The following is a 27,899-nucleotide window of genomic DNA, read 5'->3' on the forward strand; positions in this document are numbered from 1 at the left end:
AATGGGGAGGGAGTAAGAGAGAGAGTGGGGAGGGAGGGAGAGAGAGACTGGGGAGGGAGGGAGAGATTGGGAAGGGAGAGAGAGAGACGAGAGTTACGCGTTTCAGGCTCTGCTTGATGGTTTGTACGGCCCGCTCCGCTTGACCATTGGACGCGGGTTTGAATGGTGCTGACCTTACGTGCTTGATACCATTGAGTCTCATAAACTCTTGAAACTCCAAACTCGTGAAGCACGATCCGTTGTCGCTCACAACGATGCTGGGCAGACGCTGAGTGGCCAACATGGCACGAAGGCTCTCAGTGGTGGCTGTGGATGTGCTGGATGACATGATTACACATTCTATCCATTTTGAATACGCATCCACCACCACCAAAAACATTTTGCCCAGGAAACGACCTGCATAGTCGATGTGGATCCTCGACCATGGTTTGGATGGCCACGACCACAGACTTAGCGGAGATTCCATGGTGCATTGCTTAACTGCATGCAAGTGTTGCACTGATGCACACATGACTCCAAATCAGAGTCAATGCTAGGCCACCAAACCTGAGACCTGGCAATGGCCTTCATCATCACAATACCGGGATGGGTACTGTGTAAATCCCGTACAAATCTCTCCCTGCCTTTCTTGGGCATAACAACATGATTACCCCATAGCAAACAATCAGATTGAATGGGTAGTTCGTCTTTGCGACGGTTGTAAGGTTTAGTCTCATCACACACTTCCCTGGGAATGGCCGACCAATCACCACAAAGGCTACAACGTTTTACAACCAATAAGATCGGATCCTGGCTGGTCCAGGTCCTAACTTGTTGAGCAGTGACAGGCGACCCTTCAGTCTCAAAGCCATCCATGGCCAACAATAGATCTGTGGGCTGTGGCATCTCCACCTCTGGCGTGGGCAACAGTAAACGGCTCAATGCATCGGCACAATTCTCGGTGCCAGGTCTATGGCGAATGTCATAATCATAGGTAGATAATGCTCTGAAAACAAAGATATGAGCGGCTTGTGATCGGTTTCAAGCTTGAAACGAAGCCCAGATACTGGTGCATCTTTTTAACCCCATATACGCAGGCTAAAGCTTCTGTCTCTACCATGCCATCAGCTCTTTCCGCTTTAGACATGCTTCTCGACGCGTACGCAATGGGTTGCAGTTTGCCCCATGTGATGAAGTGTCACAGGCCAATACTAAATGCTTGCATGGGTCATAATGTACCAGCAATTTGTTGGAACAAAGCAGATTTCTAACCTTCTCGAAGGCCCTGTCTTGAGATACACCCCAAACCAAGTTGTCACCTTTTCTGAGCAGCATGTGCAGTGGCTCTAATAATGTGCTCAATTTAGGTAAGGAATTACCGAAGTAGTTGAGAAGACCAAGGAACAAACACAGCTGCTCAACGTTCTGGGGTCTGGGTGCATTTTTGATGGCCTCTGTTTTCGAGTCTGTAGGCCTGATGCCGTCTACAGCAATCTTCCTTCCAGGAATTCGAATTCCAATGGCATAAAGATGCTCTTTGAACGTTTCAGCCTGAGCCCCACTTTGTCCAGACGACGTAAAATCTCTTCCAGGTTGTGCAGGTGTTCGGCAGTGTCATGACCTGTGACCAGAATGTCGTCTTGGAACACCACGGTTCTAGGGACAGACTTCAGTAAACTCTCTATGTTTCTCTGAAATATGGCTGCTATTGGGTCCTTCGATGCTCTAACAATGACTCCATGAGGCAGTGTGTTGTCCTTGAACTGTAGTGACTTTAGTCCTTTGTTAGTTAACTCCAGAGTGAGGATCACACCTGGTGGCCTACCTTTTATACTGTGATATATTCACAGAGCACAAGCACACACAGCTTCCTACATGGCAGGCAGCTCTCTCAGAAGCCTCCAGAAATCTGCCTCGTTCTGTTTAATTATTAACTGTGCAATTGCAGTACACAATATGTCCACATCCACAGTGTGGCGCTACAAACATTACAAGCTTACAGACATTACACTTCTCCCTCCTTAATGAAGAAGTTATTACAACAAACATCATACATAACTTTCATGTTTATACATAACACAGGATATAAACTTATTTTTTTCCAGATTTACAAATTTAACTTTACCACTTGTTTTCTATTTCGAAGAGGATACCTTCGCTCTCGAACAGAACCTTCCAAACATGGTGTTGAATCGAAACTCATTCGAGGCTCATCCTGAGGTACGCTTTCCTCCACGGAATTTCCTTGATTTTCATTTGAAGTCACTCTAACTTCAGGCTCTTTGTTTTCCTGACTCGGACTCAGACTTTCATTCTGATTCTCTCCTGGGTTTGTTTCCAGTACATTGGATTTAGGATTTGCTACTGGTGTATCAAAACTATCTGATGAGTCAGAAATAATTGAATCATTCCCACGTTCAACTCCTTCCATGTCTGAAGGTGAAATATGATCAATATGAACCTAACATGTCCATTATCAAACATCTTTAGCAAATATGTGCGAGGACCACAAATCTTCACCATTCTTCCTGGTAACCACTTTAACCATTTATGGTGATAGTTCTTCACTCTCACCTTCTGGTATAATTTCACACTTCTCTCTTTTACTCTACCTTTATCATGATTCACTTTCTGTCTTAATTGTGTCTCTTCTACAGACTGTGCCAAATTTGGCTTTAACAACGAGAATCTGGTTCATGGCTGTCGTTTGAGAAACAACTCTGCTGGTGTTCTACCAGTAGTAGTATGAGGAGTAGTTCGATATGTAATCAAAAAATTAGCCAATTTGTGATCCAATGACAACTGTCGTTTCCTTGGATTTGGATCGAACATTTGTTTTATGAGGGCACGCTTTACAATTTGTACAGTGCGCTCTGCTGCACCATTCGAAGCAGGATGGTATTGTGGAACCTTGGTATGTTTCACATCATTTTTGCTCGTGAATTGTGTAAATTCTTCTGAACGAAATTGTGGTCTATTATCCGAAACAATTTCTTCAGGGAGGCCAACTGGAGAAAATAATTGTCGTAAAATGTCCAATGTTTTACTTGTTGTTATTTTCCACATTGGAAACACCTCAACCCACTTCAAATGGCTTATCAATCACAATGAACAATTGCTGTCCTTCTAACTCAGCAAAATCAATATCTAGCCTTTGCCACACCCTGGGAGTCCATTTTCATGGCTGTAATGGTACTGGTGGTGGTTGCTTGCTTACCGATTGACATGTCGTACACTGACTCACGATGTACTCTATATCTTTATCAAGACCTGGCCACCATAAATAACTGCGTGCAAAACTCTTGGTCAAGCACATTCCCAGGTGCTGGTCATGGAGGTCTCCTAATAATTTGGACCTGAATTTATTTAGTATAACCACTCTTGCACCCCACCTGATGCAATCTTTATCGACTGATAATTCATTTCTACGAATGAAGAATGGATGTGTATCTTTGTCTGTTACCTGGTTTGGCCATCCATTTGCAATATACTCATACACCTTTGACATCACTGGGTCACGTTTGGTTGCTCTACCAATCTCTTCAGCTGTGACTGGCAGTTCATCAATGTCTGAAAAATAAAACACTTCTTCCCTATCGGGTGTAACTTGTGATGGGGAAGGCAATCTAGACATTGCATCAGCATTACTGTGATCAGCTGATCATCTGTAATCAATATCATATGTATATGCTGACAAAATCAAAGCCTATCTCTGCATCCGGGCTGCAGCTAATGTTGGAACTAGGGACTTTGGATGGAGGATTGCTGTTAGGGGCTTAAGTTTAACGATGGTAAACTTACGACCATACAAGTATTTGTGAAACTTCTTGACCCCAAAAATTAATGCCAAAGCTTCCCTTTCAATTTGCGCATAATTACTCTCACTGACACTGAGAGTGGTGAAGCAAAAGCAATTGGTCTCTCCTCCCCACTACTTAATACATGAGAGATTACTGCCCCAACTCCATACGGAGAGGCATCACATGCTAGCTTAATCTCCTTAGATATGTCATAGTGAACTAACATGGTGCTCTCGACCAATTTGCTTTTATATTTCTTGAATGCTGTATCGCATTCTTTTGACCACTTCCAATGGACCTGTTTTTGCAAAAGTTCATTCAGTGGATGTAATACTGTAACCAAATTTGGTAGGAACTTCCCATAATAGTTCAAAAGACCCAAAAATGAACGAAGTTCAGTGACATTCCTGGCAGTGGGTGCATTTCTGATCGCATCCAATTTTTCCATGGTTGGGTGTAAACCATCTTTGTCTACTCTGTACCCTAAGTACTCCACTGAATTTTTAAATAACTCACACTTACGAGCAGATACTCGTACTCTGTGCTTCTCTAGCCATTTGAGGACTTCATTCAATATGTTATTATTGATTTGCCTATTTGGTGCTGAAATTAGTATGTCATCCAAATAACATACTAACCCTTCAATACCTTGCAAACTCTGGTTCATCACCCCTTGGAATATGGCAGGGGCGGAAGACACTCCAAACGGTAGCCTATTAAATTGATATAGGCCGAGATGAGTATTTATAGTCAAACATGACTTGGACTCCTCATCTAGTTCAAGCTGTAAGTAGGCATTCGTAAGATCCAGTTTTGAGAAGATCTGACCACCTGTCAGTATTGTGAACAAATCTTCTATATTCGGCAATGTATTGGGGACGTTACCCTCTAGAACCTGGTTTACCACACAATCTTACCTTACCATTGGACTTAGGTACAACACAATAGGTGTAGCCCAATTACATCGATCTATCTTACAAATAATGTTCTCAGTCTCTAGTCTTTTGAGTTCTTGCTCAACTTTCTCCTTGAGAATATATGGTACGGAACGTGGCTTGTAGTAAACCGATCTAGCGTACCCTGACACTTGCCTTGAAGCCTTGGATTGGACTGCCCGATTCGCAGAACACCTTCGGATACTGTTTGACAACCTCATCCGTTGATGAAAATCTCGCTTCCACACAAAAAATCTTACTCCAATCCAGCTTCAGTGAGCTCAACCAATTTCTTCCTAGTAAGGCAGATTTGTCTCCTTTCACTACTATTAGAGGCAAGTTCTAAAATTGATCTTTATATTTCACGGGTACGGTGATACGACCTACCACAGGAATTTTCTCTCCCGAGTAGCCTCGCAGCTCTATCTTGGATTGCTCCAGTTGAAAATCACGCAATTTGTCGCGGTACAGTGACTCCGGTACTACACTCATGGATGCACCCGTGTCGATTTCCATTGGTATCTTGAATCCCGCAACATCTATGTGGATTTTGATGCTTTCCGAATCGCTGTCCATTAACCTTGTGCTCCTGATGACATGTAACTCTAACATCTCCTCGTCCTGTTGTTGTTCTTCCATGCAATGTAGTCTCTTGGGATTTCTACTCATTGAACGCTGGACTCATAGCTTTGAAAGCTGGTTTATCCTTCGCAAGATGCCCAGTCTTTCAGCAGAAGAAACACTCTGTCACGTATGGACAACTTTGAGCAATGTGTTGTCCCAGGCACCTATAGCACAACTTCAACGCTCTTTTAGAATTTTCAGTTTCTGAGACTTTGGGCCCCCACCGTCTTTTACTTTGAACCTACAGGTAATTTACCTCGGTTGACTGACGACCATAATTATTATTTAATTCTCGGGAATATTGTTCGGCCATGCCCATCGACTTCGCTGTCTGACAAGCAATCACAAAAGTCAAGTCATCCGTCATCAATAACTTCCTTCTGATCACATAATTTTTCATCCCACAAACAAAATGATCCCGTAATGCTTGGTTTTGAAAGTTTCCAAAATTACAGTGCATCTATAACTTTTTTAATGCTATGATGTAATCACTGATACTTTCATCAGCCTTTTGATTCCGAATCCCGAAACGATAGCTTTCAGCAATTTCTAACGGTTTGGGGTTATAGTGCTGCTCCAGCTTCGTTAAAATCTCTTTAAGTGTTGTGTCCTTTGGCTCGTCAGGCACAAGCAGATTCACAAGAGTGTCATATAATGCCGGACCTGCCTCTGATAAGAAGATCGCTCTCTTACGTTCCAACACAGCCCGGTTCTGGACTGCATTGTCTGGAACTTCGATTATGTTATTTGCAATGAAACACATTTCTAGCCGATCCACATATGCTTTAAAACGTTCCCGGTCGTGTCTATATTCCCCCAAATGTCCGATTACACCTGCCATTTTAACCTCTAGCTGTTCACACCGTGTGCTGTATTTTACCTTGGATTTTGTAGCTTTTTTCCAAAGACAGAAACTTCCAAAGTCTCTCTGTCGGCTGGCTGAAACCGTCACCAAAATTTAAGATTTAAATCATTCGAAAAATCCCATCTCAATCGCCAAATGTGATATATTCACAGAACACAGCACACACAGCTTCCTATATGGCAGGCAGTTCTCTCGGAAGCCTCCGGAAATCTGCCTGGTTCTGTTTAGTTATTAACTGTGCAATTGCAGTACACAATACGTCCACATCCATAGTGTGGAGCTACAAACATTACAAGCTTACAGACATTATATATATTAGGCCAGGCACACCTGTACAGGTAACCTACAAGTCTCCCACTGCTGTGCCCTCTGGTGGCACACCTTGATATGGCACCAACAGTGGCCAGGTAAGATACATGACATCACTCCCTCCTGAACCCTCAGTGTAAATCACCTCTGCATTACTTATGCTCTGGGCTTAGCTTTATATGGGTTCTGTCTGGTAGACCTCTAGCGGGCCGACTCAACCCTGGGTGGGCACTTGCTGCAGTAGCGTGCTGGTGGTTGCTGTTTGTCTGTGTGTGTGTTCCTGACCACTCCATTCTCTGCATTCATGTACCTACAAGTTCAGGTAAGTGGGTTTTGCATTTCTTTTTTTGTATGTTTCCGTGGTGCGACAAGAGCATTAGGTACCCTGTCGATGCGGTGACCGGCGTGTAAGGACAAGCGAGTTCCAGGGCTGCTGGGTGGTGTCCCCACAGTCCTGTGGTGGTTCAGTGCCCGGTGCTGGCAGTGGGGAGCCGGTTGGCTCGCTTGGCTGCACTCGGGGCTGTTGCCGTGGTTCCTAGCGTCAGGCAGGTTCACAGATGTCTGTGACCTCCCCGTCCTTTTTTTACGCCCTATTTTTCTTACACATTCGCTGGAGGTGGCCCTTTGTGCCGCAGCCTAGCTTTGTCCTAGCTGCTCCCTGAGGAGCTGTCGTCTAGCAGTGCACAGGGAACCGCTGACTCGCTGGCCTGAGCGTCGCTTGGTTTGAGATCCTGACTGATGCTTGTTTCCTCTGGGGAGACAATGGCGGGTGACCCGACACCTTAGTGCAGTCTGCTCCTTCAGGCTTGTGGCCTTTGGGGCCATCGGTTGCCTGAGAGAGATGGAGCAGACCCAGGGCATGGTATCACCACCGGTACCTTTGCCCTGCTGAGGTCGCTTGCTCTGCAGCTCGTGTGTGTTGGCTGCTTGTAGCCACACTCCATGCTGCATGACTCTGGTCCCCGGGACGCAGGCTATTACATTATGTAGCCTGCTGGACCTGTGTGCATCCGATGGGTGTCTGCCCGCTGCATTGGCTGCGTGTGGTGGGAATCCTGCATCGCACAGCTTTTCCTTACTTATGATGGACACTCTAGGGGTCCGATCACGATCGCACGACTTTTCCTCGCTGGTTGCATGTATACAGCTCCAATTATCAGTTACACATTTTACATGGTCAGTTGCACACTTTACATAATCCGTTACACCTTTAGTCTCCAACTTACAATTCTTGTTACATTGCTTAATTGTGTGGAACTGTCCCTTTAATTGTACTGGGTTGCCGGCCTCCTTTAAGAGAGCCTTGCTTGCTTTACCCCAATCCGCTTCTCCGTTTGGTGCCACATGTTGCTCCATCAGCGCTGCACCTTGTGGTCTGGCCACCGCCATCTTTGTCTCCAGCCTCGTGGTGCGGGCGCCATCTTTTCTTCGTCCTCTATGTCCACTGCAGCGATCCTCTGCTCCCCAGGATCTGCCTCCGCAGTTGTGAAGTCGCTTCTGGATCCGATTTTCTCCCTCCTGAGTCCTGCCACTGGAGCCTGGAAGGTGCGTTTGGGTCGTCCCAGCTGGATCATCTCCATGCAGTCGTGCTGAGCGGTCTGTGCCTCAGGTGCTGTGCTGGTCTGCTCTCTGGTGCCGGGTCCACCCTCAGGTGGGGGCTTGCTTTGCCTCTGAGCGCGGGGGACATTGATCGCTGGAGAGGTGAAATCTTTCCACTTCCATTGGATCTTCTCCATCCACCTTCTGCCGCATAGCGTTGGTCCATCACCTGCAACAATCCACAGAGGTAACTTGTGCACTGCGCCATCATGGAGTACCTTTACATTCACACTATCAACGACTGGGATGGTTTCATTGGTGTAAGTGCGCAGCTTTGCCTGAATCGGGGCCAACTCGGGTGTTCAGCCGGATTGTCCCATAGCCTCTCAAAGGCTCCTTGATTCATCACTGACTGGCTCGCCCCCGTGTCCACTTCCATAAAGACTGGACTTCCCTCTATCTCGACTTCATTCTTCAGCGGGGAACACTCGGTGGTGCAGTTAAACATGCTATGTACCTCCTCGTGGGACTGGGCTGACTCTCTGTCCAACAATTCATAATCCACGCTGGATTCATGGCCATCTGCAGACTCTTCATCGACACAGTGAGTCCTATTTTTCTTACACATTCGCTGGAGGTGACCCTTTGTGCTGCAGCCTTTACAAACATAATCTTTAAAGCAGCACTGGTGATCCCTGTGATTCCCTCCGCAATGCCAGCATGGAGCTACTCGATTAGCCCCCCTCAGCGGACTCTGAGTTAAGGGACTCAGGGGCCTGTTCTCTCTTCCCTGAGAGTGTTCGCGCTCTACAGTCCAACTGCGCCACTCTGTGCACAGGAGCTGCCGGGTTTGAGTCCTGAGGGTAAGACATCTGCCTAGAGCCGCAGGTCGAGATCATGAATGCCTGGCTCACAGAGATGGCCTTCTGCAGTGTGACTGTGGTATCCGCAGACAGTAGCTTGTGAAGAAGGCCCTCACGGCCGATTCCAATGACAAAAATGTCCCACAGTGCTTCGTTAAGGTGAGTGCCGAACTCGCACGGTGCCGCCAGGATCCTGAGGTCTGCAGCGTACTTCATGACTTCCTGGCCTTCGGGCCGTGGGTGGGTACAGAGCCGGTGTCTGGCTGTGAGGAAGTTCTCCTTAGGCTTGAGTTGCTCCTGGATCAGGTTATGAGCTCCTTGTATGACTTGGTCATTGTCTTTGCTAGTGCCAGAAAGTCCCTGACTAGGCCATAGACAGTGGGCCCACAACTGGTTAGCAGGATAGCTCGGTGCTTAGCAGCCAGTGTGGCCGGGTCGTCTCCTGCCTGGTCGTTTGCTGTGAAAAAGTGTTCTAGCCTCTCCACAAAGGCATCACAATCATCACCATCACCGAGGGTAGCCATTTCCGCGTGAAAGTTCGTATTCTCGTCACCAGTTATTGTGTCCTTAGATGCCCTAATAATGACTCCATGAGGCAGTGTGTTGTACTTGAACTGTAGTGATCTTAGTCCTTTATTAGTTAACTCCAGAGTGAGGATCACACCTGGTGGCCTGCCTTTTATACTGTACATGTAACCTACAAGTCTCCCACTGCTGTGCCCTCTGGTGGCACACCTTGATATGGTACCAACAGTAGCCATGAAAGATACATGACAGCTGCAGTCGAGTGAATACCGAAAGGACACCTGTTGTAAATGAACAGCCCTTTATGAGTATTGATGCACGTAAGTTTACTCGATGATTCGACAAGTTCCTGTGTCATATAGGCCGACGTCAGATCTAATGTGGTGAACAACTTTCCCCCGGCTAGTGTTGCAAACAGGTCATCAGCCTTTGGTAACGGGGACTGATCCTGTTTCGAAACCCGGTTGATCGTAACCTTGTAGTCTCCAAAAATCCTGACAGTGCCATCACTCTTCAGCACAGGAAAAATGGGACTAGCCAATTCGTTGAATTCGACCAGTGGTATTACCCCTTCACATTGGAGTCTGTCCAGTTCGATTTTGACCTTCTCCCTCATCATGTACGGGACTGCCCGGGCTTTGTGATGGACGGGTCTTGCATCTGAGTCCAGGTGGATCTGCACCTTGGCTCCCGTGAAGTTGCCAATGCCCGGTTCAAACAGCGAGGGAAATTTGCTCAGCACTTGAGCACACGACGCGTTATCTACCGATGACAAAGCTTTAATATCGTTCCAGGTCCACTTTATTTTTTTGAGCCAACTCCTGCCGAACAGCGTCGGACCATTGCCTGGAACGATCCACAGCGATAGATCATGAACCGCCCCATCGTACGACACCTTGACTGCTGCACTGCCAATCACTGGTATGAGCTCTTTGGTGCAGGTACGCAATTTTGCATTTACTGCACTCAGCTTGGGTTTCACGGCCTTGGTGTCCCACAGCTTTTCGAAAGTCCTCTGGCTCATAATTGACTGACTTGCACCCGTGTCTAATTCCATACATACCGGCATGCCGTTCAATTTTACTTCAATCATTACTGGTTGGCACTTTGTCAGGAACGAATGTACTCTGTACACTTCCTTCTCGGGTATCTTGGGTTGCATTGCCGGATCCGCTCCGGATCGGTCATCATCATCCACGTGGTGTGTCGCAGCCCGCTTGCTGAGCTGCAGACACATCCGCTGAAGGTGCTCCATTTTCGCACAGCCTCTACAAATATACTGTCTGAAACGGCACTGATGAGGCCGATAATTGCCCCCACAACGCCAACAGGGTGAAATCGGATTCGTGCCCAATGGCGGACTTCGAGCAGCTACAGGTTTCACAAACACAGTCGGGTAGGCCCTGCCAGGTGCAGCTCTGCCAACCGATGACACAATCTGGTACACAGTACTTGCCATGGAGTTTCGACTCTGCGAGGATATCTGCTTTGTACTATCGAATGTGGTCAGGCAAGCCTGGGCGATCGTGATGGCCCTGCTCAGATCCAGCGTCTCTCCAGCGTCTCAGCAGCTTCTGCAGGATCACCTCGTGGTTTATCCCTATTACAAAGACGCGCGCAGCGTGTCTTCCAACCCGGTTCCAAACTTACACGGCCCAGCGAGACGTCTCGGGTCAGCAACAAATTCCACCACGTCCTGGCCCTCAGAACGAACATGCTTGTAAAAGCGATATCTCGAGATAATGATGCTTTCTTTAGGTTTGAGACGGTCCCGAATCAGAGCACACAATTCCTCATAGGTCTTTTCCATTGGACGTGCAGGTGCGAGCAGATTCTTTGAGCTAATAGATTTTTGGACCACAAACTGTGAGGAAAACCGCCCTGCACCTAACTGCATCAGCGTCTTCATCCATCTTGTTGGCCACGAAGTACTGGTCGAGGCGATCGGTAAAATCCTCCCAGTCTTCTCCCTCCACGAATCGCTCCAGGATTCCAACGGTGCTCATTTTCTTTTTGTGTGTGGAAGTTCGTATTGTGCCAAATGTTGCGTATGCAATAACTGAATGGGCTTAGTACTGTGAACTCAATCAGGTGCAACCTGACTCTACTTTATTAGCTCTCGAATACCGCATTAAAGATGGAGGCTTTCTTTATATACAAGGGCTGCACGTGCGTGTCTGTGACCCAGTGACCTCTGACGGTTGCTCCCCCTGGTGGCAGGTAAACCCAGGCATATATACATTACATCAGGAGAGAGATTGAGATTGAGATTGAGGGAGGAAGAGAGCGAGAGAGACACTGGGAGAGGGAGAGACTGAAGGAGAGAGAGAGACACTGGGTGAGGGAGGAAGAGAGAGAGAGAGAAACACAGACTGGGGGAGGGAGAGAGAGAGAGAGAGAGAGAGTGACACGGACCGGGGGGGGGGGGAGGTGGAGAGAGAGAGAAAGTGACACAGACTGGGGGAGGGAGAGAGAGAGTGACACAGACTGGGGGAGAGAGAGAGAGCGAGAGAGAGACACCGACTGGGGGAGGAAGAGAGAGAGAGAGAGAGTGACACAGACTGGGGGAGGGAGAGAGAGAGAGATACACGGACAGGGGGAAAGAGAGAGAGACATAGACTGGGGGAGGGAGAAAGAGAGAGAAAGTGACACAGACTGGGGAGGGAGAGAGAGTGACAGGGAGAGAAGCACAGCCTGGTGCTGGGGTGGGTGATGTCCTGCTCCGTCACTCAGCCTGTTTTCTCATCCCATGTTCAGAAGAAGAGTTCCAGCTCACCCTGCCGATCAGCACTGATGTCGCTCCGGCCGTCCGGCTCCTGGTTTTCACCGTTCTGTCTGGTGGAGAAACCATTGCTGACATCGCCAAGTATGAAGTCTCCAAATGCTTCCCCAACAAGGTGACAACACTCCAACTTCAATTCTGGCCTCGATCCCCCACCCCGACACTGCTCTGTCCCACCTCTCCCCCCCACCCGACACTGATCTGTCCCACCTCCCCCCCACCCCGACACTGCTCTGTCCCACCTCCCCCCACCCCGACACTGCTCTGTCCCACCTCCCCACCCCCGACACTGCTCTGTCCCACCTCCCCCCCCCCACCCGACACTGCTCTGTCCCACCTCCCCCCCCCCGACACACTGCTCTGTCCCACCTCCCCCCCACGACACTGCTCTGTCCCACCTCCCCCCCCCACCCCGACACAGCTCTGTCCCACCTCCGCCCCCCCCCGCCCGCCCCCGACACTGCTCTGTCCCACCTCCCCCCCCCCCGACACTGCTCTGTCCCACCTCCCCCCCTCCCCGACACTGCTCTGTCCCACCTCCCCCCCCCCCGACACTGCCCTGTCCCACCTCCCCCCCCCCCCCCGACACTGCTCTGTCCCACCTCCCCCCCCCCACCCCGACACTGCTCTGTCCCACCTCCCCCCCTCCCCGACACTGCTCTGTCCCACCTCCCCCCCCCCCCGACACTGCCCTGTCCCACCTCCCCCCCCCGACACTGCTCTGTCCCACCTCCCCCGCCCCCCCGACACTGCTCTGTCCCACCTCCCCCCGCCGACACTGCTCTGTCCCACCTCCCCCCCCCCCCCCCCCCGACACTGCTCTGTCCCACCTTCCCCCGCCCCCCCCCCCCCGACACAGCTCTGTCCCACTCTCCCCCTCCATCTCTTGCTCTGATTCTCAATTGTTGCATTCTGTCTCCGTTTTCCATCTGTTTCTTGACGATCTCCCTCTCTCCGATTTTGTTCTATCTAGTTCTCTCCCCCATTTCCCCTCTCCCCAATTCTCTCTCTCTCTCTCTCCCGATTCTCACCATATTCTCTCTCCTTTACTGATGATCATTCCCTTCACCACACTCCAGGTGTCGCTCCAGTTTTCGGTACCTGAAGACCTGCCCAGAAGCCACCTCAGTCTGGATCTCCACGCTGCAGCAGGCTCTCTCTGTGGGCTTCGAGTCGTCGACCGCAGTGTTCTGCTCCTCGAGCCAGAGAAGGAATTGTCCCGAAACAGTGTAAGATACAAACCACATCTCCCCCCAGCGTCGGGTGCAAGAAAGACCCAGGCTCCAACCAGGGCCTGTGCTGACTGAGCTGAACTTATACCCAGGAAGGGATCGTGATGGCCACCAACTGGGCCCAGTGACCCCTGGGTTAGGGAGGAGGTGAATCAGCCCGGGTTCCTGCTCCTGATCCCTGTCCAGTGACCCCTGGGTTAGGGAGGGGGGTGAATCAGCCCGGGTTCCTGCTCCTGATCCCTGTTCAGTGACCCCTGGGTTAGGGAGGGGGGTGAATCAGCCCGGGTTCCTGCCCCTGATTCCTGTCCAGTGACCCCTGGGTTAGGGAGGGGGTGAATCAGCCCGGGTTCCTGCTCCTGATCCCTGTCCAGTGACCCCTGGGTTAGGGAGGGGGTGAATCAGCCCGGGTTCCTGCTCCTGATCCCTGTTCAGTGACCCCTGGGTTAGGGAGGGGGTGAATCAGCCCGGGTTCCTGCTCCTGATCCCTGTCCAGTGACCCCTGGGTTAGGGAGGGGGTGAATCAGCCTGGGTTCCTGCTCCTAATTCCTGTCCAGTCACCCCTGGGTTAGGGAGGGGGTGAATCAGCCTGGGTTCCTGCTCCTAATTCCTGTCCAGTCACCCCTGGGTTAGGGAGGGGGTGAATCAGCCCGGGTTCCTGCTCCTGATCCCTGTCCAGTGATCCCTGGGTTAGGGAGGAGGCAGTGAATCAGCCCGGGTTCCTGCTCCTAATTCCTGTCCAGTCACCCCTGGGTTAGGGAGGGGGTGAATCACCTGGGTTCCTGCTCCTGATCCCTGTCCAGTGACCCTTGGGTTAGGGAGGGGGTGAATCAGCCTCAGTTCCTGCTCCTAATTCCTGTCCAGTCCCCCTGGGTTAGGGAGGGGAGGGTATGGTGAATCTGCCTGGATTCCTGCTCCTGGTCCCACCCGGGGGTGCGGGGTATGTGCTGGATCTGGTTGGAGAGGTCGTAAATCCTTCCATTGTGGAATAGCCACCCACAGCCATCCTGCACGCGCTCACGGGATGTTCCTGTCTCCCGCCGGTTGATATGTCTTTGTCTCTCTATCTCCAGGTCTACTCCTTGCTCCCGGTCAAAGACCTCAGTGGGTACTATTGCAGAGTATGGGAACCCCCCACGCAGTTCTGCACCACCGAGGGCAACGTGGTGCTTCCCTACGCCAGCCGCGACCTCTTGGGAGATGTCGCCCAACTTCTTCAGGTTCCTGTCAATGCCACATCTGGCCACTGTCTGGGCATCGAGGGGGGATGAGAGGAGGACAGGAGACAGAGAGAGAGAGCGAGAGAGAGGGAAAGATGGTGAGGGAGAAAGATACAAGGATAGAGTGATGGGAGGAGAGAGAGAGAGAGGGTGATGGATGGATGGATGAGGGGAGGGATGGAACAATGGAAAGGAATGGAGAGTGGGAAGGAGGGGTGGATCCAAGAGTGGGAAGGAGGGGTGGATCCAAGGATGAAAAAAGGGAGCGAAGGAGGGATGAATGCATGCATGGAGGGGAGGGAGGGAGGGAGGGCTGGAGTGGGAGGGAGCGATGAGGGAGGGCTAGTGACGGATGAGAGAGAGAGAGATGGAGAGAGTGGTGGATGACTGAAGAGGGAGGGGTACAGGGCTGGCGAGAAGGAGAGATGGAAGGAGGGATCAATGGTTGAGTCAGACGATGTCACCTCTCCCGGCACCAACAATGCTGTCTGTTCTCCCTCAGGACATGGGGCTGAAGATTCTGTCAGACACCAAGTATCACGCTCCCGTCGAATGCAAGTTCCAGGACGACGCATGCTACAATTCCGGTAAGGAATGTGGGTTCGGAAGCAGAGACATGACCTGATGAACCCCTCCCCAATCTACGGGAGTCTGAGGACAAGTGTGCCCCTAATAGTACCTGCACTGAACAGAACATAGGGATGTTCATCTCCTCACCCCCAAACTGTGGGACCCCTCATCCCCCAAACTGTGGGACTCCTCACCCCCCAAACTGTGGGACCCCTCACCCCCCAAACTGTGGGACTCCTCACCCCCCAAACTGTGGGACTCCTCACCCCCCAAACTGTGGGACCCCTCACCCCCCCAAACTGTGGGACCCCTCACCCCCCAAACTGTGGGACCCCCTCATCCCCCCAAACTGTGGGACCCCTCACCCCCCAAACTGTGGGACCCCTCACCCCCCAAACTGTGGGTCCCCTCACCCCCCAAACTGTGGGACTGCTTACCCCTCTCTCTCTCTGGAAGCTTTGACATACGATAATAACTTTGTTACCTCTTGCAGATATGTCACATATTCCAGAAACAATGAGCCTGCAAACCGTGAGCGCTGCACCCAGTGGGAATTTTGGCCCCGCGGTCCAAGAATACTTCCCGGAGACTTGGATCTGGGATCTCATCCCAGTTGGGTAGGCTGCTTGATTTAATCTCCATCTTCACACAGCACAAGTTTGGAACGATCTGGGGGACTGGGTGGCTAAGTCCTCTCTCTAATTGGGCAGAGGATCAAACCCTGCCTTTCACAAACAGCAGCGTCAACATCTTGCATTTATATAGCGCCTTTAACGTAGTAAAATATCCCAAGGCACTTCACACAAGCGAATATCCGTCAAAGTTCATCACTGGGCCACATTAGGAGATATCAGGATACTTGGTCAAAGAAGTAGGTTTTAAGGAGCATCTTAAAGGAGGGAAGAGATGTGGAGAGGCTTCGGGAGGGTGTTCCAGAGCTTAGGGCCCAGGCAGTTAAAGGCACAGCTGCTGATGGTGGAGCCATGAAAATAGTGGGGCTGCGCAAGAGGCCAGACTTGGAGGAGTGCAGAGATCTCGGGGGGTTGTGGGGCTGGAGGAGATAGGGAGGGGCGAGGCCATGGAGAGATTTAAAAACTAGGGGTGAGAATTTTAAAACTAGAAGCTAGCTTTGAGATGCTCCTTATAACCTGCGGGCTGGATTTCCGGTCCTTTATGCTGTGGGGCTCGCCAGGAGCGGCATGGAATGGGGCAGTGAGATCTCCTGCTTCCGGCCGCGAGCTTGGTGTTGGGTTTTGAGGTGGCACTCAGCCCGCAGTGACCGGAGCGGTCCAGTCATGCCGGCGGCAGGGACGGGGTAAAGTGCAGAAAGGCTAAGTGCCGGTGTCTGTTCTCTTCGTTATTTTTAGCCACTTGTGTTTTTGTTGTCCCCCCCCACCCCCGCCCCCCTCCGCTCTCTCGGAGCACTCCCGGCCCCACAACTCTACTTGGCGAGCTTCCCAGTTTTGTGCCGCAAAAGTCATCCCACGTCTCCCTTCACCCTGTCGCAGGGCCCCGATGCTGAAAATTTCTCCCCAGAATGCCGTCTATTCCTGGCCGGGAACTTTCCCCTTTCCCGTCTCGCCTCCGTTTTCGCCCCAGAAACGGCAAAACCAAAAATCCAGCCCAACTTCTTTGGCCAAGCTTTTGGTCGTCTGTCCAGACAGCTCCTTCTGCAGCTTGGTGTCAAAGCTAAAAGCAGTGCAGGTCCAAAGAGACTTGTGAGTCCAGGTACAGAGATCATTAAAATGTCGTGGACAGGTACAGAAAATAATCAGAAAGGCGAATGGAATGCTGGCCTTTATATCTGGAGGACTTGGAACACCAGGGGGTAGAAGTTGTGCTGCAGCTGTACAAACCCTGGTTCGCCCACACCTGGAGCACTGTGAGCTGTTCTGGGCATCACACCTTAGGGAGTATATATATGGCGTTGGAGGGAGTGCAGCGTAGGTTTACCAGAATGGTACCTGGACTCCAAGGGTTAAGTTAGGAGGAGAGATTACACAAACTAGGGTGGCAGATGAGAGGCCGGCCAGGAAAGCATAGGAATAGTTGAGTCTAGAGATAAGAACATAAGAAATAGGAGCAGGAGTCGGACATTTGGCCCCTCGAGCCTGCTCAGCCATTCAGTAAGATCACGGCTGATTTGATCATAGACTCAGCTCCACTTCCCTGCCCACTCCCCAGAACCCTTTACTCGCTTATTGCTCAAAAACCTGTCTATCTCCACCTTAAATATATTCAGTGACCCAGCCTCCACAGCTCTCTGGGGCAGAGAATTCCACAGATTTACAACCCTCTGAGAGAAGAAATTCCTCCTCATCTCAGTTTTAAATGGGCGGCCCTTTATTCTGAGACTATGTCCCCTAGTTTTAGTTTCCCCTATGAGTGGAAATATCCTCTGCATCCACCTTGTCGAGCCCCCTCATTATCTTATATTTCGATAAGATCACCTCTCATTCTTCTGAACCCCAATGTGTAAAGGCCCAACCTACTCAATCTATCTTCATAAGTCAACCCCCTCATCTCTGGAATCAACCTAGTGAACATTCTCTGAAATGCCTCCAATGCAAGTATATCCCTCCTTAAATACGGAGACCAAAACTATACGTGGTACTCCAGGTGTGGCCTCACCAATACCAGTAACAATGGCATGAAGGAGGGTTTCAGTGGCAGTTGAGCTGAGGAATGGCAGAGTGGGGCGATGTTATGGAGGTGGAAGTATTGGTGATGGATCGGACATGTGGTTGGAAGCTCAGCTCAGGGGTCAAACACAACACCAAGGTTACGAACAGTCTGGCTTGGCTTTAGACAGTTGCCAGGGAGAGGGATGGAATTAGTTGTTAGGGCATAGAGCATCAGACAGACAATGAAGACAAAGGCTTTGGTCTTCCCAATATTCAGTAAGAGGAAGTTTCTGCTCATCCAGTACTGGATGACGGACAAGCAGTCTGAAAATCAGAGCTGTGAGAAGCGATGGTGAGGGAGAGCTGGGTGTCGTCAGCCTACATGTGCAAACTGACACTGTGTTTTCGGATGATGTCGCCAAGGGGTAGCGTTTAGATGAGAAATAGAAGGGGCCCAAGATTAGATCCTTGGGGGACACTAGAGGTAACAAAGAGAATCCATCGCAGGCGATTCTCTGGCTATAACTGGTCAGATATGAATGGTACCAGGCGAGGATGGTCCTTCCCAACTGGATGACGGAGCACAGGTGTTGCCAGGGGGATGGTGAGGTCAACCGTATCAAAGGCAGCAGACAGGTTGAGAAGGGCGAGGAGGAATAGGTTACCATGGTCACATGGTCACAAAGGGCCATTTCGGTACTGTGGCAGGGGTGGAAACCTGATTAGAGGGGGTCAAACATGGGGTTCGGGGAAAGATGGGCACGGATTTGGGAGGCGACAACACGTTCAGTGACTTTGGAGAAGAAAGGGAGGTTAGAGATGAGGGCGATAGTTTGCAAGGACAGAGGGGACAAGGGTGGGTTTTTTGATGATGGCAGATTTGAGGGAGAGGGAGACAGTACCTGAGGAGAGAGAACCGTTAACAATGTCGGCTAACATGGGAGCCAGGAAGGGAAGTTGGATGGTCAGCCGTTTGGTGGGAATAGGGTCGAGGGAGCAGGAGGTGGCTCTGATGGACAAGATGAGCTCGGAGAGGTCAAGAGGAGAGATCGGAGAGAAACTGGAGAGAGTTGTGAGTTCAGAGCTAGAGCAGGGGAGAACCTTAGGGGAAGTTTGGCCCAGTGGGCTAGGGGAAGGGAGGGAAGCGGCAGAGACAGCTGATCGAATGGTCTCAATCTTAGTGACAAAGAAGTCCATGAGCTCCTCGCACGTTGTTGGAGGTGAGGGTGAAGGAGGCAGGGGAGAGGGGTTTTAGAATGTTGTTGGAGGTGAGGGTGGAGGAGGCAGGGGAGAGGGGTTTTAGAATGTTGTTGGAGGTGAGGGTGGAGGAGGCAGGGGAGAGGGGTTTCAGAAGATGGTTTGAAGTGGAGAACAGAAGCCGGGGTATTACTTTGCATTCAATGATGAATCTGGAATAGTGAGCAGTTTTAGTAATGGAGAGCAGGGCCCGATAGTGAAGGGCTAAACCAGTTGTCCACCTCTCCGCTCAAGTCTGCGTCCCTTGGACTTAAGGGAACGGAGATGAGGACTGTACCAGGGGGAACGGCCAGGCTGAGGGAGAGTAATGGTTTTAATGGGGACTCGGTCACCAAAGGTGGAGGTGAGGGTGTGGTTAAGCAGATCGGTAGCTGCAGAAATGACCTGGTGAATGGAGGACCAAAGGCTGGAGAGTTTGGAATTTGAAAGTACAGTTTTAAGTGAATTGGGAGATCTTTTTCCAGGGACGGACACAGAAGAAAGTAGGGCTGGGAGGAGGAAGGGGTTGTGGGTGGAAGTGATCCGAGATGGCCTTATCTGTGATTGACACGTTGGGAGTAGCACACCCACCTTGAAATCACCGACGATTAGAAGTCGCTCGGTGCAGAGGTTAAGGGAGAAAAGCAATGAATCATCTCGGTTGGAAACTTGCCGTGGTTTTGGGTGGGCGGTAGAGAACGAGGATTTTAAATGAGAGGAGGGAGGGGTGGAACAAAGCGAGACGCTCAAAGGAGGAGAAGGTGTCGGAGGAGTCGGGGGCAGATCGGGGTATGATTTGATGCTAAGAGCCACACTAGGGTCCGAGTGGAGCAAGTGGCAGAAGGTATAGCCAGACAGGGAGGCTTCATTGAGGGGGAGATGTCATCACTCCTCAGCCAGGTTTCCATCAAGGCCGTGATGTCGATGCAATCATCCACAATAAGCTCATGGACTGCCACGGCCTTCACAAGTGAACAGACATTCTGGACGGAGATGCAGAGAGGGGCGGTGATGGCTGATCCGTTGCCAGAGTCCGCAGGGTCAACACTGGGAGGGGTGAGTTGGACGGGGAGGAGATTATCAAGATTAGCCCCCAGCGACACACTGGATGGGGAGGTTGACGAAAGGGTAGGATTGGGCAGCTCGTGAGGAGGCAACGACGAGGGCCTTGATGGGACCTTTGGAGGATGCCGAGAGTTGCAGTGAGGGAAGCCCTGAGCTTATCTAAGGGAGTCGAGCCTGGGAAGGCGGCAGGAGAGTAGAAAGGTCGAGGAATGCTCCACGAAGTTATATAAAACACCAGTTCGGCGGCAGCTGGAGTATTGTGTCCAGTTATGGGGGCCCACACTTCAGGAACGACACAAAGGCTTTGAAGAGGCCACAGAAGAGATTTGCTCGAATTGTTCCAGGGATGATGGAATACAGTTACGTGGATATTCTGGAGAAGCTAGGGTTGTTCTCCTTGGAGCAGAGAAGGCCGAGAGGAGATTGGATATACGTGTTTAAAATCTTGAGAGGTTTAGAGCGAGCAAATATGAGAGATGATCTTATCGAAATGTATAAGATTACGAGGGGGCTTGACAAGGTGGATGCAGAGAGGATGTTTCCACTGATGGAGGAGACTAGAACTAGAGGGCATGATCTTAGAATAAGGGGCCGCCCGTTTAAAACAGGGACGAGGAGAAATTTCTTCGAAGGGTTGTGAATATGTGGAATTCGCTGCCTCAGAGAGCTGTGGAAGCTGGTTTATTGAATAACTTTAAGACAGAAATAGACATTTCCTTAAGCGATAAGGGGTTATGGGGAGTGGGCAGGGAAGTGGAGCTGAGTCCATGATCAGATCAGCCATGATCTTATTGAATGGCGGAGCAGGCTCGAGGGGCCAGGTGGCCTACTCCTGCTCCTATTTCTTATGTTCTTATGTTCTTAAATAAAGAGGAACTGTTTCCAATGGCTGAAGGATCGATAACCAGAGAACACAGATTGAAGGTGATTGGCAAAAGAACCAAAGGCGACATAAGGAAAAACCTGTTTATGCAATGGGTGGTTAGGATCTGGAATGCATTGTCTGAGAAGGCGGTGGATACAGATTCAATCATAGTCTTCAATAGGGAATTGGATAAATACTTGCAGGAGAAACAACTGTGGGGATTTGGGAAAGTGCGTGGGAGTGCGGCTAACTGGGCCGCTCTTCGAAAGAGCCAGCGCGGACTCGATGGACCGAATGGCCTCCTGTGCTGTACCATGTTATGATTCTAATTCTCTCCCTCCTATCTCAGATCCAGTGGGGACAGCTTCTCTCCCCCTCACCGTGCCAGACTCCATAACGGAATGGAAGGGCAGTATGTTCTGTACCGGGGAGATAGGACTCGGAATATCGGACACTGTGTCCTTCAACGCCTTCAAACCTTTCCTTGTGGATCTGGCTCTCCCCTACTCGATCATCAGGACAGAAGGGTTCACCCTCAAGGCCAAAGTCTTCAACTATATGACAGAATGCATCATGGTGAGTGAGTCAGCTGGCTATTCTTCTCTGGGAGGGGGCTTTGCTGCTGTGTGCGAGTGCGTGTGAGCTGTGGAGGCTGTGTCATTGAATATATTTAAGGTGGAGATAGACAGATTTTTGAAAGATAAGGGAGTCAAGGTTTATTGAATAACTTTAAGACAGAAATAGACAGTTTCTTAAGCGATAAGGGGTTATGGGGAGTGGGCAGGGAAGTGGAGCTGAGTCCATGATCAGATCAGCCATGATCGTATTAAATGGCGGAGCAGGCTCGAGGGACCTAATGGCCTACTCCTGCTCCTATTTCTTATGTTCTTATGACACAGCCATCAATGGTGGAGCAATGGAAATCGGGAAGGCCAGAATTGGAGGAGCGCAGAGATCTCGTGGGATTGGAGGAGATTACAAAGGTAGGGCGGGGCAGGGCCATGGAGGGATTTGAAAACAAGGATGAAAATTCTAAAATCGAGGCGTTGCTTAACCAGGAGCCAATGCAGTTCAGCGAGCACAGGGCTGATGGGTGAGCGGGACTTTTGGATGACCTCAGGTTTAGGGAGGGTAGAAAGTCGGGAGGCCAGCCCAGCATTGATTGGAATAATCCAGCCTAGAGGGAACGCAGCTCAGGTCGGGGTTGGAGCCTGGCGCTTTCCTGCTGTGTATGTGGGATGACTGGAGCCCAGGGATAGTCAGCGGCCTCTGGAGAGGAGAATAGCTCAGCAGGAGGCGGGAGAGCTTCGTTGGAGTTTTGAGTCTCTGGAGATCACAGCCTTTCCTGATCCTTTCTCCCCCTCAGGTCAGGATTACTCTGTTGGAGGCCCAGGGATTTGAGGCAACCTCTGAAAGCAGCAGCAGACAGGAGACCTGCGTCTGTTCCAAGGGTAGTGTGACTTTCAGCTGGAACCTAACTGCCTCTGGACTGGGTGAGTCCTCGCCCCGGCCCCAGGCCCTGACCCCAACCCCGATCCAGGCCATGACCCTGCCCCCAGGTCTCGACCACGGCCCCGACCCCAGGCTCCAACACCAACCCAAGCTCCAACCCCAGCCTGTGCTCAGGTGATTCAGCCCTGGTTCCTGCTCCTGTTCCCTGTCCAGTGATCTCTGGGTTATGGAGGGAGGGTGATTCAGCCCGGCTTCCTGCTCCTGATCCCTGTCCCGTTCCCTCTCACCGCTCTTTCTGTTTTGATCCAGGTGAGCAGAATGTGACAGTTCGAGCAGAATCCATTGCCTCGGAGTCGCTGTGCGGGAATGAGGTGGTGTCCGTGCCTGTGAAAGGAGCCGTGGATATCATCCGCAAACCACTGCTGATCCAGGTCAGTGCCTACCTCCCAGCACAGGCTGCACTCTCCACTCTCTCTCCCCCTCTCTCTCTCACTTCCCCTCATACTTCACGCTCTCTTTGGGCCTCTCTCTCTCTTTCTCTGTATCCTTCCTTGTCTCCCTCTGTATCTCTCTCTCTCTCTCTCTCTCTCTCTCTCCCTCCCTCAGTCTCTCTGTCCGCCTCTCTTCCTCTCTCTGTCTCTGTCCCCCTCTCTGTCTCTTTCTCTCTGTCTCTTTCTCTCTGTCGCTCTCTCTCTGTCGCTTTCTTTCTCTCTCTGTCGATCTGTCGCTCTCTCTCTCTGTCGCTCTGTCGCTCTCTCTCTCTCTGTCGCTCTCTCTCTCTCTCTCTCTCACTCAGTCGCTCTCTCTCTCTCTCACTTCGTCGCTCTCTCTCTCTGTCTATCTCTCTCTCTCTCTCGCTCTGTCTATCTCTCTCTCTCTCTCTCTCGCGCTCAGATGCTTTCTCTCACTAACACTCTCTCTCTGTTTCAGCCTGAGGGTACTGAGAATGAACTGACACACAGCTCCTTGCTGTGTCCTGCAGGTACGGTAAATCCCTTTAAAGTGTGTGTGATGGGAAAGGCTGAATTCTCTCTCACAGTCCATGTGTGGTTGGGTTGGGTCTGGCCCCACAGCACTGGCACAGTGGAGGAGGAGGGTACAGTCTGTCTGGACTGAGTACGAAATTAGCTAAGGAGCAAAAAGCAGAGAGTAGTGGTGAACAGTTGTTTTTCAGACTGGATGGAAGTGTAAAGTGGTGTTTCCCAGGGGTCGTTGTTGGGACCTGGACTTCTCTCTGCCGAGGGGCCATTCACTTGCTCTTTGTGTGGGAAGAGTCACTGATTCATCCAACCTGCTGAAACACCAACGTACTCGAATTGGGGAGAGACCGTTTCCCTGCTCCGTGTGTGCATCGTGGTCCCACCGACCTGTGAGAGAACAGCTCCACAGGTGGGGAGTTATAGGAGCTGCAGCAATCCACTACAACCTCCAGCGCGAGCTGCTCCAAGTTTGCAATGGCTTAGAGATGGGCGACTGGGTGATGTCATCAGGACCCAGGTCGCTGTTTGGAACGTGGGCAGGAGCATCGACGGGGCCCTGGTAAAGCAGAGGAGCGAGAATGTCGTGGCTGAGATTCGGTGGGAGATCGTGGCGAAGGTACAGCGAGTGTTTTGTGGCAGAGGTGTGGCAAATGAGGGGCATGAGTTCGGGGCCAGGGGCCCAAGGGCAGCACGGGCCAGCCCACGCTGCGATATGTGTGTGCACTAGGTGCGTGCAACAGAGCTGGTCTCCAGTCGTCCTGGTTAATCCTTGCCACTGGACCAAGACCTAGCTCTGTCAAGCCCGTGTGGTGGCTGGTGTGCAACGGCCTCCACACGTTAAAAGAATCCACGCACAGGCATCTTCCACCCCCTCAACTGGAGTTCAGGACTGGAACATAGGGTCCTTCATTGAAACATCTGTGAACTCATCCCTTTTGGTGTGGAAGCAAGTCATCCTCGTTCTAGGGACCGCCTATGATGATGATGATAGATTTGGATATGCAGATCATAATTTCAAAGTTTGCAGATGATACGAAACTCGGAAATGTAGCAAACAGTGAGGTGGATAGTAACTGACTTCAGGAGGGCAGAGACAGACTGGTGAAATGGGAAGATTCATGGCAGATGATGTTTAACGCAGAGAAGTGTGAAGTGATATATTTTGGTAGAAAGGATGAGGAGAGACAACATGAACGAAATGGTACAATGTTAAAGGAGGTGCAGGAACAGAGAGACCTGGGGGTGTATGTACACAAATCGTTGCAGGTGGCAGGGCAGGTTGAGAAGGCTGTTAAAGAGCACATGAGATCTTTGGCTTTATAAATAGAGGAATAGAGTGTAAAAGCAAGGAAGTGATGCTGAACATTTCTAAAACCCTGGTTAAGCTTAGCTGGAGTATTGTGTCCAATTCTGGGCACCGCACTTTAGGAAGCACTGTCGTCCAGGCCTGGGAGAGGGTGCAGAGGAGATTTACAAGAACGGGACCAGCAATGGTGTTATGTTCAGACTAACGCCACAAGACTGTATACAGTAAGCTCAAACTGTTGCGATCTTGGTCTCTTTAATGTAATTCCAGAGTGAAGAGGCAGCATGGTAGACCTCCTTTTATACCTGCTTGCCCAGGGTGTGCAGGTGACCCTTGGGTCTCCCACAGGTGCGCCCCCTGGTGGCAAGTCTTACACATTGGTAAAGTTTACATACATAACAAATGGGACCAGTTATCTGGAAAGACTGGCGAAGCTGGGGTTGTTCTCCTTTGGGATTCAGGGGATATTTAATAGAGATGTTCAAAATAATGAACGGTTTTGGTGGAGTAAATAAAGAGAAACTGATTCCACTGGCAGAAGAGGCCACAACGAGAACAACAACAAAATCTTTTATATTTATATAGCGCCTTTAATGTAGTAAAACGGTCCAAGGCACTTCACAGGACGGTTATAACACAACATTTGACATTGAGCCACATAAGGAGATATTAGGGCAGATCAAAGAGGTAGGTTTTAAGGAGCATCTTAAAGGAGGATAGAGAGGCGGAGAGGTTTAGGGAGGGAGTTCCAGAGCTTGGGGCCCAGGCAACAGAAGGCACGGCCACCAATGGTTGAGCGATTATAATCAGGGATGTTCAGGAGGCCAGAATTAGAGGAGCGCAGACATCTCAGAGGTTTGGAGGAGGTTACGGAGATAGGGAGGGGCAAGGCTATGGGGTGATTTCAAAATAAGGATAAGAATTTGAAAATCGAGGTGTTGCTTAATCGGGAGCCAATGTAGGTCAGCGAGCACAGGGGTGGTGGATGGGCGAAACTTGGTGCGAGTTAGGACACGGGGCAGCAGAATTTTGGATCACCTCTGGTTTATGGAAGGTAGAATGTAGGAGGCCAGCCAGGAGTGCGTTGGAATAGTCATGTCTAGAGGTAACAGAGGCATGGATGAGGGTTTCAGCAGCAGATTTAAGGTGATTTTCAAAAGGACCTGAGGGGATATGAGGAAACATTTTTTACACAGCGAGTTGTTGTGATCTGGAACACACTCTGAAAGGGCGGTGGGAGCAGATTCAATAGTAACATTCAAACGAGAACTGGCTAAATACTTGAAGGGAACATTTTTTCCATGGCTATGTGGAAAGTACAGGGGAGTGGGATTAATTGGATAGCTCGTTCAGAACTGGAACAGGCAAGTTGGGCCAAATAGCTGTATCATTCCATGATTCTAGGATCATGGGGAGAGTGGGTGGACAGGAGATTAGGAGCATTAGGAGAGATGTGCAGAGGGAGACAGGAAGAAAGGAAGAAAGACTTAGATTTATATAGCGCCTTTCACGACCATTGGACATCGCTGTGTAATCACTGTTGTAATGTGGGAAACAGAGAGGAAGAGAGAAGGGAGGTGGGATATTGTGTCTGTTGCCCCTCTGAAGTGGGGAGATCAGGGAATCGGGCTGTGGGATCAACATCAGGAGTGAGATTGGAGCCGGCAGTGCAACTGGATTCAAGGGGAGAAGTGGGTAATTGGAAAGGGTTGTTGCGGGGGGGGGGGGGGGGGCGGTGGGTGTGGGGGCAGGACCTGAGACCAACGTTGTCCAGTGATGTCCCTCGTGTGTCACCTCGTAATCTGTTCCATTCCAGGCAAGGTCGTCACCGAGAAGATTCACCTGGAGGTCCCAGGAGATGTAGTTGAAGGATCGAGCAGGGCGTACGTCACCGTGCTGGGTAAGAGGCAAACGTTCCCGCTACTGAGCCCCACACACAGCAGGCAAGGCCCAGGCTCCATCCCAGCCTGTGCTGAGGCCACAATTGCACCTGACATTGGGGCTGGGGCTGGGGTTGGGATTGTGGTGGCTGGGGTTGGGATTGGGATTGTGGGGGCTGGGGTTGGGATTAAGGTTGGGACTGGGATTGTGGGGGCTGGGGTTGGGATTGGGGGGCTGAGATTGGGATTGTGGTGGCTGGGATTGGGATTGTGGGGGCTGGGGTTGGGATTAGGGTTGGGACTGGGATTGTGGGGGCTGGGAATGGGATTGGGACTGGCACTGGGGTTGGGGCTCTGGCTGGGGTTGAGATTGGGGTTTGATTTTGGGGTTTGACCAATCGAGATTTAACTCCAGTTAACGGTGTGCGATGTTCTCTCCACCTCTCCTGTCTCCAGGGGATATTATGGGCTCTGCAATGGAGAATCTCGATGGATTACTGAGACTGCCCACGGGATGTGGGGAGCAGAACATGGTGAAGTTCGCCCCGAATATCTATATCCAGAGATACCTGGAGCAAACCCATCAGCTGACCAGCAAAATCCAGTCCAAGGCAACTGGCTTCCTAAAGACAGGTACAGCTCCTTCACAGTTCTCCTTCTCCAACTCACGCCCACCTCTCAGTGCTGAGACACGGCACAGCTCGGCTCTCAGGGCTCATCTCTGCTCCAGGGCCTCAGTCGGGGACCTGGGGACAAAGTCCAGGCCAGGGTCAAGGGGGTGAAGAGCTTCTCTCTCTGATGGGGCCCAGGAGTGGGTCAGACACTTTGAGAAAATGAGAGACTGGTCTTAGTGTGTCTTAGTATGTGTGCAAGAGTGTTTGTGTGAGTGTGTATGACGGTGTGTGTCTCAGTGTGAGATTGTGTGAATGTAACATTGGGAGTGTGTGTGTGTGAGATTGTGTGTGAGGTTGGGCCGAGTGCGAGGCGGTGCCGAGTGTGAGGGAGTGTAAGGAGGAGCCAAGTGAGTGTGAGCGAGCGCCAAGGGTGAGCGAGTGTGAGGGGGAACTGAGTGTGATCAAGTGCCGAGTGTGACCGAGTGTGAGGTGGTGCCGAGTGTGAGCGAGTGTGAGGGGGTGCAGAGTGTGAGCGAGTGTGAGGGTGTGCCGAGTGTGAGGGGGTGCAGAGTGTGAGCGAGTGTGAGGGCGTGCCGAGTGTGAGGGGGTGCTGAGGCGGTGTGAGGGGGTGCCGAGT

General features: G+C 50.9%; 1 protein-coding gene across 1 annotated transcript in view; it reads left to right on the forward strand.

Annotated features, from left to right (window-relative positions):
• Positions 1–853: 853 nt before the first annotated feature.
• LOC139242135 (alpha-2-macroglobulin-P) overlaps positions 854–27,899 on the forward strand; it is a gene marked incomplete at its 3' end in the record, with an annotated part of 61,180 nt that continues 34,134 nt past the window's right edge. Inside the window, exons 1-13 of the mRNA XM_070870249.1 lie at positions 854–908; positions 12,197–12,336; positions 13,301–13,450; positions 14,524–14,554; positions 15,734–15,857; positions 18,142–18,216; positions 20,454–20,617; positions 21,380–21,606; positions 22,397–22,523; positions 22,792–22,913; positions 23,413–23,464; positions 26,585–26,668; positions 27,105–27,281. Of these exons, the coding sequence (XP_070726350.1) occupies positions 854–908; positions 12,197–12,336; positions 13,301–13,450; positions 14,524–14,554; positions 15,734–15,857; positions 18,142–18,216; positions 20,454–20,617; positions 21,380–21,606; positions 22,397–22,523; positions 22,792–22,913; positions 23,413–23,464; positions 26,585–26,668; positions 27,105–27,281 (1,528 nt within the window). The remainder of the gene's footprint in view (positions 909–12,196; positions 12,337–13,300; positions 13,451–14,523; positions 14,555–15,733; positions 15,858–18,141; positions 18,217–20,453; positions 20,618–21,379; positions 21,607–22,396; positions 22,524–22,791; positions 22,914–23,412; positions 23,465–26,584; positions 26,669–27,104; positions 27,282–27,899) is intronic.

Source organism: Pristiophorus japonicus, unplaced genomic scaffold (assembly GCF_044704955.1).
Source record: "Pristiophorus japonicus isolate sPriJap1 unplaced genomic scaffold, sPriJap1.hap1 HAP1_SCAFFOLD_1229, whole genome shotgun sequence".
In the NCBI taxonomy this organism is placed as follows: domain Eukaryota; kingdom Metazoa; phylum Chordata; class Chondrichthyes; family Pristiophoridae; genus Pristiophorus; species Pristiophorus japonicus.